The 13,058-nt window shown below is 39.5% G+C and overlaps 1 protein-coding gene across 4 annotated transcripts in view; it reads left to right on the top strand.

Annotated features, from left to right (window-relative positions):
- LOC134349591 (radixin) overlaps window positions 1-8,716 on the top strand; it is a 93,588-nt gene extending 84,872 nt beyond the window's left edge. For 2 of the 4 annotated variants that reach the window (XM_063054147.1, XM_063054146.1), the window contains exon 13: window positions 6,689-8,716. In XM_063054147.1, the coding sequence (XP_062910217.1) occupies window positions 6,689-6,853 (165 nt within the window). In that variant the 3' untranslated portion in view covers window positions 6,854-8,716. The remainder of the gene's footprint in view (window positions 1-6,688) is intronic. The other 2 variants (XM_063054148.1, XM_063054150.1) reach the window with 1 other exon arrangement.
- The last annotated feature ends 4,342 nt before the right edge of the window (window positions 8,717-13,058 follow it).

Below are 13,058 nucleotides of genomic sequence, written 5' to 3'. Positions count from 1 at the left end.
TTATTGGGGTTTAAGTTTGTAAGAATGCCCACTCCTCAATATGGTTTAACAAAACATTATACCAAGATTTGAATAAATATTAATTCAATATTTTAACTTTTTCTGAATTTGTAGTTTGGGTAGTTTTATAATTAAAATCAACCTTTCTCCCTACATCAAAAATGTTCTTTTTTTTGGTCTTTTTAATGACGTAAACTTGCATCCAGGATACATAGTAATTCCACTCTAATTTTCAAATGAGTGGAATTTATAGACCGCTTGTCATTTCATCAATCAATATCACTCAGTTACAGACCATATAGTTGACATGTATGAGTTATTATTTCTTTTCTACTTGCTGTTAAGCTTAACTTGAGTAATAGGATACTTTCCTCGTCAAACTAAAATTAATTTTATTATCTTAGAAGGGTTGAGTGGCAATTAAGAATCCAAGGCACTTGATTTTTTCCATTCAGGTCTGGATCTCAAAATCATAGACTACTACAGCACAGAATCAAGCCTTTCTGCCCATCTAATCTATGCTGACCTGTTCGCCCACATAGTCCTATCTACCTGTACCCATACCATAGCCCACTATGCTCCACTCTTTGTACCTTTCCAAAGTTCTCCAATATGTTACAACTGAACCCGCATTTACCACTTGTGCTGGCTGCTCGCTTCACATTTGCACCACTCAGTCAAGATGTTTCCCCTCAGATTCCCCTTAAATATTTTACCTTTCACCTTAAACTTATCACCTCATCTCATTCATCCTGGTTGGGGGGAGGGATGTCTACATTAACTTTCTCCTCATAATCATGCAAAACTCTAAGATCTTCTCTTATACTATGCTCCAGGAAATGGTCCTAATCTATTTAAATTTTCTGCTGTAATTTGGGTTTTCAAGTTGGGGGAGCATCTTTGTAAATTTTCTCTGCACTGTTTCAGCTTATTGACATCTTTTCATAAGATAGTAAGACATAGGAGCAGAATTAGGCCATTTGGCCCATCAAGTCTGCTCTGCCAATCTTCTCCTGCACTCTCCCCATAACATTTGACACTTTTACTGATTAAGAGCATAGCAGCTTTTGCTTTAGATATACCCAATGACTGCCTCCATAGCCATCGGTGGCAATGGATTCCACAGATTCCCAACCCTCCAGCTACAGGAATTCCTTCATCCTTGTTCGAAGTGGATGTCCCTCTATTCTGAGGCTGTGCCTTCTGGTCTCAGACTCCCTCCCCCCCCCCCCCCCAACTATAGGAAACATCCTTTCCACATCTGCTCTGTCTGGGTCTTTCAATATTTGATAGCTTTCAATGAGGACCCCCCACATTCTTCTGAACACCAGCAAATACAGGTCCAGAGCCATCAAATGGTACTCCCACATTAACCCTTTCGTTCCCAGAATAATTTTCGTGAACCTCCTCTGGACCTCTCCTATGCCAGCACATCTTTTAAATAAGGGGACTTAAACTGTTCACAATACTTCAAGTGCCGTCTGACTAATGCCTTTTAAAGCCTCAGTATTACATCATTGCTTTTCTATTCTAGTTCTTGCAAAACAAATGCTAGCATTCCATTTGCCTTTCTTGCCACAGATTCAACTGGCAAGTTAACCTTTAGGGAATCTTGCATGAGAACTCCTAAGTCCTTTTACACCTCTGATTTGTGAATTTTCTCCCCATTTAGAAAATAGTCTTTTCCTTTATTCCTTGTACCAAAGTGTATGACCACGTGAAATGAAATAGTCCAATACTGTGGCACAAGCAGCCAACCAGAAAAGCCCCCTTTATTCTGACTCTTTCCCTCCTGCCAGTCAGCCAATCTTCTGCCCCTGCTATTCTTTCCTGTGATACTGTGGGCTGTTACTTTGTTAAACAGCCTCATGTGACACCTTGTCAGAGGCCTTCAGAAATCCAAGTAAACAACATCCACTCTGCTTTGTCCATCCTGCATATTATTTCCTCAAAGAATTCCAACAGATTTGTCAGACAAGATTTCCCCTTAAGGAAACTGCTGACTTTGGTCTTTTTATCATGTGCCTGCAAGTATCCTGAAATCTCATCTTTGATGGACTCCACAACATCTTCCCAACCACTGAAGTCAGGTTAACTGTCCTATAATATCTTTTTGCCTCCTCCCCTTCTTTCCTGCAGGTATTGTAGGTGATCAAAATGGCACATGATACTTGAAATTTTGCCTCAATATTTTATACACATAACATCACAACTCCAGTACTACATGCCCTGATTTGTGAAGGCCAATAAGCCAGAAGTTCTGTTTGTGACTGTTTCTACTTGTGATACCACTTGCAAGGAACTATAGATGTGTATTCCCAGCTCCACCTGTTCCACCACAGTCCTGGCATTCATTATGTAAGCCCGACTCTGGTTTGTCCTCCCAGATTGCAACGCCTCGCGCTCATCAGCATTGTCATCTGCCAGTTTTGAACCCATTTTTGTCAGCTGATCAAGATCCCGCTGCAAGTTTTCATAGCCTTCCTCATTGTCCACTGTGCCCCCCAGTCTTAAAGTCATCTGCAAATTTGCTGATCTAGTTTACCATATTATCATCTAAATTAGTAATGTAGATGATAAACAGTAGTGGACCCAGTGCTGATCCCTGTGGGATATAGGCCATCAGCCAGAGAGACAACCATCTACTAATCTGACTTCTCTCACTAAACCAATTGACTACTTCATTCTTAATGCCAAATGGCTTAACCTTCTGGACCAGCTTCCCATTTGGGACTGTCAAAAGCCTTGCTAAAGCTCATGGAAACAATTTCCACCATCTTTCCTTCATCAATCTTCTTGGTAACCACCTCAAAATACTCTTTGTTGGTTAAACCTGTAAAAAGCCATGCTAATTATCTCTGATCAGTTGCTGTCTATCCAAATACTTATATATCTCATCCCTTATGATATCTTCCAATAATTTATCCACAACTGATGTCAAGGTCACCGGCTTATTCTTGGCTTTCTTGAGCAGTGGAACATTAGCTATCCTCCAGTCCTCTTGTCAGCTCACCTGTGGCTAAGGAGTAGAGGTTAGTCTAATGTTATTACACCCCCAGCTATAAGAGTGTGGTTCTATTCCTACTGCCGTCTGTAAGGAGTTTGTATGTTCTGCCCATGACAATTTTTCCTCCAGGTTCTCTGATTTGCTCCCACATTCCTCTGCCCTGTACCGCTAATTAAATAAATATATGGTTAGGATTAGTGAATTATGGGTACGCTATGTTGATACCAGAGGTGCAGCAACACTTGTGACACAATCCTTACTGATCTGATGTGATGCGGATGGGAAGTAGTACAGTGTACAAGGGACAGGGTGGGAAGAAGTATAGTGTATTTACTATAGTTATCATACTACTTCCCACCCTGTTGCTTGTTTAAAAAAAAAAATGCCATTTACTTTTATCAGTTCCTCAGTCTCTGTCATATCACTTCCCAAGTATGAGGCTTTCTTTTCCTGAACATCTGAGATGTTCTCCTCCTCCAAAGAGCAGGGTTTCCCTCCCCCACATATCCTCTATTTCCCAGACTTCCATCCTCACCCACCGCTTTCACAGGGCTAGAGTTCCTCTTGCTCTTGCCTACCACGCCATGAGCCTCCATATGCAACACGTCATTCTCTGCAAATTGCACCATCTTCAGCAGGATCATCTCTCTAGACCCACCCTCTTCCCCACCCCCCTACTTTCCCTTTCTCCCATAGTCTACTATTCTCTATCAGATCCCTTTTTCAGCCCCGTACCTCTTCCACCTATCAGCTCCCAACTTCTCACTTCATCCCTACTCCCCACCCACCTCCCTTCCCCTCAACTGGTTTCACCTATCACCTTCTAGCTTGTACTACTTCCCTCCCCCGCCACCTTATTCTGGCTTCTTCTCCCTTCCTTTTCAGTTCTAAGGAAGTGTCTTGGCCCGAAACGTTGATTGTTCATTTCATTTTCTATTCCTCCATCATTTGTATATATTACCCTAGGGATTTGTTCACCCTAATTTGCCTCCAAGACAGCCAGCACTAACTCTTCTGTAATCTGGATACAGTCCATGACCTCACTACTCATTTGCCTCAATTCTATAAGCTGTCTCCTAGGTAAATACAGATACAAAAAGTTCATTTAAGATCTCCTACCTCTTTGGGCTCCATGCATAGATGATCATGCTGATGTTTAAGAGGATCAATTTTGTCCCTTGCTATCCTTTAGCTCTTAATATAACTATAGAAGCCCTTGGGATTATCTTTCATTTTGTCTACCAGAGCAGTCATGTCTTTTAGTCTTCCTGATTTCTCTGTATTCTATTGCATTTCAGGTACTCCTAGTGCCTTTTTTGATCCTAACTGCCTAGGCCTGATATGTGCTGCCACCTCTTTACTAGTACTTCCATATCCCTCAATAACTAAGGTTCCCTAAACCTGTTGGCCTTTCTTTTTATCTCACCAGGAACATACTAATTCTGTATTCTCAATATTTTCACTTTTGAGGGCCTCCTACTTATAAAGCATCTCTTTGCCAGAAAACAGCCCTTCCCGATCTATGCCTGCCAGGTTCCTTCTGATACCATCTCATCACCTTTGTACTCTTTAAACACATTTTGAATATTTCCTGGTCAAAACTAATTAATTTAGAAGAAAAAGCACCTGTTGAGTTTATTTTCTGAAGAGCAGTTTCTTAAGGGAACCCAACACAACCTTAAATACATGTGGACTTGTATGTTGTGTATATTTTTGAGCTAGAGACATTCTGGATTTTTAAGTTTCATCTGCTGTTGCTTCGCACCATTATTCCATTGAGTCATGTACTCTTGCAGTCTTCCCACTCTGTATTTCCCTGTCTTATCTCTAACTTGCTATTTCTGAAGGTCTAAGATACTGTTTTACACTCTGCAGATGTTACCTGATCTTCTGAAGTTTCAGCTTTTCTACTTTTTGGATTTCTATCATCAGTGTTTATTTGTTCATTTTGCTTCTTGCGTATTGCAATTTTGTGCAACTGTTTGTAATTTTGTGGTTAACAAATCTGTTTATCTCTGCTCATAGCCACTGGTAAATTTTATTCACTTGTTGTGAGATTTCCTGCTTATAGACAGTACCTTTTTGAAGCACATGTTAGCACTCAAAACTTGTCAATGTTGGAGAAGTAAATTCAGTTTGCAAATTTGGAAGCCTGTGTGAGAAGTACACAATGTAATTTGGCCAGCAGTTGATACCTGTTCTGATGCAAGGGTATCTAATAAAGTGGCTACTGAGTGTATGCTCTGAAGTAGGTTAAGTTTTTAAAATAATAAGACTTTGAAGCTTTATGCGAAATATATCCATGTAAAATCATTGAATGTAAGCAAATTAATAATTAGCAAATCTTGACTCCACATTTTTTAACTTGCAGTGTTGTTGACAGTTAAATTGTGTGCCTTCAAATATGTACTTGAATTTTCACTAATTTGAAAATTGACCGACTATCTTGCAAAGAATTCCACAGAATCTTTCTAATCCAAAATAGAAATGAATAATATAATAATGTCATGGGGTGAACCAAACCTGTTCTGCCCATCGCTGCTGAAAACTTTAACGAGTATTTTTGAATATCCCTGACATTTAGAACCATTTAAGTTGTTACTTTTTTAATCACTGAGTTAATTAAAAACATTAAAGCTAACTTTGTTAAAATCATGTCTAATGTTTTCCCTTGGCACTTCTGTTGCTTCTGTGCAAGTGAATGGAATTTCTTTTCCTGCACCAAGACTAATGTTGCTTGAAGTTGACCCTGAGGAAGTCCTGGGATATGGGTCTGGTGGCAGTAAGCAAACATTCTGCAGGGGGTACAACTGGGGAATTGCTGGTGAAGTACAATCAGCAAATGTGGGACTTCACATATGCATGCAAATCCTGAATTATGTAGCACACATTGGTTCCATAGTGCTACTGACATTTGGTGAGAATCTCCCTAAAATGCCATCATTAATCCATCTCAATCCTCACCTTCCCTATAGATTGTTTATCTCAAATATGACCAAATTCCTATTTCTTGTACTTCAGTTTCTTGTCACATGCCTTGCCAATGTACTGATTCTGGGGACGAGGGACCAGAATTGTCCCCTGTAGGATACCTAATATTTTGAGCCAGTCAATTTGCTGGTCAGTGATGACCTACCCTATTGCACTCACTGTGGGATCTTAGTGGTGACGTTTTAAATGCTTTTAAACATCAAAAAGAACTTGTTAACCTTTCCAGAGGTGGTTACAATTTGGTGCTTCCATCACACTGCAAACGTAACTTAATTTGAACCATGTTGACATATTTGGCTTTTCAGAGCAGAAAAGGAAATGAGTTTTTGACTCTCTAAAATCACACAGATTTAATCACGTGACTTTTCAATTGTGCTTTATTTTTAAAGGAATTGTGCAATTAACTTCATAATTTTTATCCATTCTAAATCTGTGTTTGTTAAGTGTGATAGCTCTGCAAAAACAAGTCTTTTGAAATAAAGTTTCAGACAGTAGACAACTTAGAGATTGAATATATTGTCTGAATTATTTGGTACACTGGATGAAGCACACTCTTGAATGAATAATCTTTTAATAATTGATAAACATTATTTTCCTTGCATATTCAATCTTAAAATATTTGTTCATATTTTTCTAATTTAAAAGCATGTTTTTTTTTTCTCTTTTGAAACTACTTAATTTGTTTAACAGGCATTAAGTTCTGAATTGGCTCATGCCCGTGATGAGACAAAGAAGACTGTAAATGATGTCATCCATGCTGAGAATGTTAAGGCAGGCCGTGACAAATATAAGACCCTGCGACAGATACGACAAGGCAACACAAAACAGCGCATTGATGAATTTGAAGCTATGTGAGCGTGCAGTTACTTTATAATGTTCTTTAAAACAGCTGAACCACTAGCAGAGGAACAAGTAGCATTCTGGAACTGTAACATTAATTCACCTTGCCAAAGTATTGTACTTGTTAGATCTGCAGGAGTTAGATGTAAATTTTTTAAGGCAGTTGGTAACTATCCTTAAAACATTTTATAGCACAACAGTTAACAGCTGGAGTTATTCAGAAAATACTGTTGCTTTTTGTTGAATAGGCATGTTTAATATCAGTAAAATGCATGTGTGAAGTTGGCTTAATCTCTGTAGCTTTTCTTAAAAGTTGTATAAAGTTAGTATAGAACTTAGGATTTAAGCAATCTGCCTTAAATGGCAAAGCCTGCATAATTCAGGTCTAATTTCAGTGACTGAAATGTAATATTATCTGAATACAGTAAAATATCAAACTAAATATCTTTAAAGTTGGTGTTTCATGTCTTATCATCATAGATGGTTTTCTTTGCCTACCTGTTCACAAAGACTTAAATGATAATAGTTCAGCTAGAAACTACTCTAAGACACAGCAAGTAATGAAGAGTCATAGGGTTTTATGTTTACATAAATCAAATTTAATACAGCATCTGTTAGTGAACAATTCTTAATATTGGGCCTTTCTGGCAGGGGAGCATATGAAAACATCAGTCCCAAGGTGGGGACAGTATACTACCTCAATATTATACACATGATGAATGGCCAATCAAACACCCTCTCAATACATGTGAATCATATAAAAGATGTTTTTTTTAAAATTCTTGCATCTTTGGTACCTGTTATTCTAAAATCTGAAGTGTACGGCTGCAATACCTACTATATAGAGTGGTCTAATCTGTGCATTAGAAATAAAATTGGCTGACAAGTATTTGTATTGCATTTAATAATTGTGTTGGAACCCAGGATGCTTTTTTCCAAATGTGTATGTGCACACATTTCAGGTGAATGATGTTTGAGGTAACTTGCATAATAAAATTCAAGTAATGAGTAAATTACATTAGGACAGACAGTGAATGGTGTTTTAACATTTGTTATCAAACTCTCTACATTTCCTGAATAACCATTTTACTGCAATAAATTCACTTCTGATTTGTCCTTGCTTCCTCTGTAGTTGGTTCAGCTAAATTCCTGTTGGTATTATGCATTATAAATCAGCATTCAATATCTGTAATGATGGTTTATTTAAATTGCCATTTATAGTTGAGCATTTAACATGCCTGGTAGGCAAAATAATGAACAATTTTGTTGCGCTCTTTGTGACTATAATTACAGGTAAAGTTTTGATTTGCATCATGAGTTAACATCTAGTTTTTTTTTGTAATTGCATACCAAACTTTTCTAGAGGGACAGCAGGCAATTTCTGAGGACTGATTAGTGAATGTTGTGCATATGCTTAAAAAATGTTTTGAAGTATTTCTACTTGCAGTGTAATACTGTTAATGCATAGAAACATGCACTAAGGCATGCGCATTAGTATTTTTATACTGGACAATAGATTTACAGGAGCAAGTTGAAATACTGTGGATTCCAGTGGATTTTTCTGAAATGTCCGCACTAACATTGATGTTAGTACATTGGTATCGGTATTGGACAATGCAGTTTAATAAAACTGTAATCCTGATTAGAGTTCCACTTATCAAATTGTGCAACTCCTTGATCATCCATAATTTCCAGTGTATATTGACTGAAAGGCTAAAGTTGCTATCACTAGCATTATAGAACACCTGTTATAAAATACATTGGTTTGTTTCTTCTAAAAATAACTACAAATGCTTTTCCCTGGCACCATGTACTGTGTTGTACAACTGAGCATAACTATTTTGAACATTCATTGGTTAACAATAAAATTGTAAAAACAAGTTTTGCTCCCTTATTTCTCTAATTGTTTTACGTATTGTACAGGTTCAGGAATGAAAGGCTTAAGTGTAATTTTCCATGAGGTATTAAAAGATGCTATGCGGAGAAAGGTTTGGTTTGGGGCTGCTTTGTTGCCTCAGGAACTGGACAGCTTGCAGTCATTGGAGGGAACAATGAATTCAAAATTATATTAAGACATTTTACAGGGTAGCAGTCCATCACCTGAGCTTAATAGAAGTTGGATGATGCAACAGGACAATGATCTGAAGCACGAGTAAATCAACAGAATAGTTTAAAAAGAAGAAAATTCATATTTTGGAATGGCTGAGTCAGAGACCCAACCTTAATCCAATTGAGATGCTGTGGTATGACCCGAAGAGGGCTTTTCATGTAAGGTATCCCAGAAATATTGATGAACTGAAAGTATTGTATGAAGGAATTGTCTAAAATTCCTCCTTGCCAATGTGGAAGTCTCGTTAGCAGCTACAGGAAATGTTTGGTGGAGGTTATTGCTACTCAAGGAGGTTCTATCAGTTAATACAGCGGTCCCCAACCACCAGGCCGCAAAGCATATGCTACTGGGCCGCAAGGAAATATGATTTGGCGATATGAGTCAGCTGCACCTTTCCTCATTCCCTGTTACGCCCACTGTTGAGCTTGAGTGCGTGTGCGGTCATTACGCACGCGTCATCCATGTCAGCGTGGGAAGGAGATCAACTCCTCGAGCTTGCAAATGACGGCGGGCTGAAAAGTATGTTTGACATAACATCTCTGCTGGCATTCTGGATCAAAGTCAAGGCTGAATATCCTGAGATAGCCACGAAAGCACTGAAAACGTTGCTTCCATTTCCAACATATCTCTGCAATGAATGCAATGAAAACTAAATTGCAGAATAGACTGGACATAAGGAACCCCCTTTGCGTATCACCGTCTCCCATCACCCCTTGATGGCACCGTCTTGTTGCAGGGAAACAAGCCCAGGGCTCCCACTGATTCAGCGATATTGGTGTGTTGCAATGATTTTATATGTTCTTAACGGGGAAAATATGTGCTGTGTGTTTAATATCCAAACGTTACTTAAAATGTTATGATGCTATTGACTTATAAGTGACTTATATAACCATATAACAATTACAGCACGGAAACAGGCCACCTCTGCTCTTCTAGTCCGTGCTGAACACTACTCTCACCTAGTCCCACCAACCTGCACTCAACCCATAACCTCCATTCCTTTCCTGTCCATATACCTATCCAATTTTTCTTTAAGTGATGATATCGAACCTGCCTCAACCATTTCTACTGGAAGTTCGTTCAACACTTACTTCAAGCTCCCCGGTCCTCCCCTGATAATTGACTTATCAGTATATTCATGCGAGGAAAATATGCTCTGTGTTTAATATTAAATTTGTTAGATAAACCCTTTTGGAAATGAAATTGAGTGTATTAGCCACTTATCTCCTATATTCCAGTCGTGATTAACACCAACCCCCCCCCCCCACCCCCGAACAGAATCGTCAAAAACGATATTTGGAAAAAAAAAAATCAGCACATACACGCATGCGTACACAGGTGCCCGTGCAAGGCTTCATGGTCATTGTAATCTTTCTCGGGGTAAGCATAACGTATTTGACTGCTACTCTTGTCCGTTGGCAACCCTACCCGCCCCCCCCAGGTCGGCCGGTCAGCAGTGCAAAAAAGGGTGGGGACCCCTGAGTTAATAAATACAAGGATTTGCATACTCTTTCAACCTGGCCTGTGAGTGACTAAACAATGTATTCAATGAAGACGTGAAAAGTACAATTATTTGTGTTATTAGTTTAAGCAGATTGTTTGTCTATTATTGTGACTAAGATGAAGATCAGAACACATTTTGCGTAATTAATGTAGAAAACCAGGTAATTGCAAAGGGTTCACAAACCTTTTCTTGCAACTGTACATCCCTTTATGGAGGATGACCTGCTCTAACAGTGACCAGTCCCAGTGTCTGCCTTTCTATACAATTCTGGATTGAATTCTAGGGTTCAAGTGAAGGTTTCCATAGTTTACATAAGTACTGAACTATTAATATAGACTTCATTATGCACACATTTTAGCATGTACTCTGATCCTGAATGAACGTTTTGCTAAATTATATGACAAAAGGTGAGTTAAAAATCCAGTTGAAAAGTGAAATTAACATGACACATTACAAATGAATAGATTTATTGTATTCTGAAACTAAAGATATGAAATTAATGTTTTGCATGTGAGAGTACAAATTTACATGTTTGAAACATTTAAATCAATGCTCAGTTTAATTTAACCAGTTGACTGTTTTTGACAAGTTTTCCTTTACTCAATTTCTAGACATTTTTATTTATAACTTAACATAGCCAGCTATTTGCATGCTTAATGTGTTGCACACATTAGATCAAATGATGTGCCTTTTTATAACTTTTGAGATTTTAGTTTTATATTGGGCCAATCAAAAGATGTTGCTTCTGAGACTGATACCACAACTGCAAGGGCAGTTCTACGTACCACCAATGGGAAAACAGTAAGAATTCACTTTGGAGGTAAAACTTCGATGCAGTTAAGACTGTCCTTGAGGCCTGCTGAATTCCAGCTTTCCTGTGCGTTGAAAAATAGAGCTAGTCTTTCTGCAACATTAAGATTCTGAGAAGGAATAATGGGATACTTGTAGTATTAGTCTTGAAGAAAGGGCATGGTCATTTATTATAGTGATGACAAATTTTTCCTGAGGATTTGGCCCTCCACGCATTAGAGGGCTATTGGTCATTGTAGAATATTACACAAAAGCTGAAAAAACTGTTCTTTGGAAGTAGTGGATGCCCAAGAGACGGTGTAGATGTTAGCTAAACATGGTTTTAAGTGTTTTCTGTCAGCCCAATCAAACCATGATTCAATAGCAAGGGCAAATAAACATAGGGCAGGAACAAATGGACCAGCCGTTGTCAGTGGACCAGTGCTGGAGTGAGAGGCTTTGGCTCATCAGGCTTGGGTGAGGTAAGTACCTAGTAAGTTTTTCTTCATTCTTCCTCTGTTTGTACATAGTGCAATGAGGATGGCTCCAGGGGCTGTTCTTTGTTTTGAGATTTGGGGAAACCGCCAGTCTCCTAGATAACCACATCTGTATCACATCTATCGAGTTGCAGCTCCTTGGAGAATGTGTTAAGGAACTGGAGCACTATCTTGGGCTCATATGGGAAACTGAGGTGGTGATGGGAGCTACAGGGAGGCAGTGACCCCTAACTTGCAGGATGCAGGTACTTGGGTGGCTGTCAGAAGAGGGAAGGTAAATGGGCTGCCAGTGCAGAGTACCCCTGTGGCTGTTCCCTTCAATAAGTATACCATTTTGGATAATGTTTTGGGTGGGTGGGGGGAACAACCTGCCATGGGGAAGCTGCAACAGTTGGGTCTCTGGCACTGAGTCTGGCCCTCTGGCACTGAGTCTGGCCCTCTGGTTTAGAAGGGAAGAGGGCTGTAGTAGTGATAGGGTATTCCGTAGTGAGAGGGGCAGACAAGATTCTGTGGCCGTGATAGAGCCACCCGGATGGTATATTGCGCTGCGCTGCGCACAGCCCCCGTACCAGAGTCAGAGGCATCCCGAATTGGGTCCACAGCGGGAGGGTGAACAGTCAGAAGTCTTGGTAAATCACCAGTAACATGGGTAGGAAAGAGGAGGTGGTCCTGAATGGAGAATTTAGGGAGCTAGGGAGGAAGCTGGGGGGAAAAAACAGACCCTCCAGGGTCTGCCTGTGCCGCGTGCCATTGAAGGTAAGAATTGGATGATTTGGCAGATGAATGTGTGGCTGAGGAACGGGGGCAGGGTTTCAGATTTCTGCATCATTGGCATCTCTTCTGGGGAAGGTAGGATCTGTGCAAAAGGGGCGGACTTCACAGGAACCTGAGCAGTACCAATATTCTTGCAGGCAGTTTTTCTAGAACTGTTAGGGAGGGTTTAAACTAATTTTGCAGGGGGATGGGAAACTGAGTTATAGGGCTGAGAAACAGTATGTAGTGAGATTGTCGGGAAGGACGGGCAGATTATAGGGCAAACTTGCAGTCAATAGAATGAATTGCAGTGTAATGGGGACAAAATTGAAAATGCTGATTAAATATAGGACTGAAGGTGATGTATTTGAATACATGCGGTATACAAAATAAGGTAGATGATCTTGCAGAGCAGTTAGAGATTGGCAGGTATGATATGGGCATTCCTGAGTTGTGGCTGAAAGAATATTATAGATAGGAGTTTAACATCCAAGGATACACATTGTTTTGAAAGGACAGGCAGGGAGGTGGAGGGGATGGTGTAGCTATGTTGGTGTATATCCTTAG

This window comes from Mobula hypostoma, chromosome 7 (genome assembly GCF_963921235.1).
Source record: "Mobula hypostoma chromosome 7, sMobHyp1.1, whole genome shotgun sequence".
NCBI classification, from domain to species: Eukaryota; Metazoa; Chordata; class Chondrichthyes; order Myliobatiformes; family Myliobatidae; genus Mobula; species Mobula hypostoma.
This window is presented reverse-complemented; position numbering and strand designations above follow the sequence as displayed.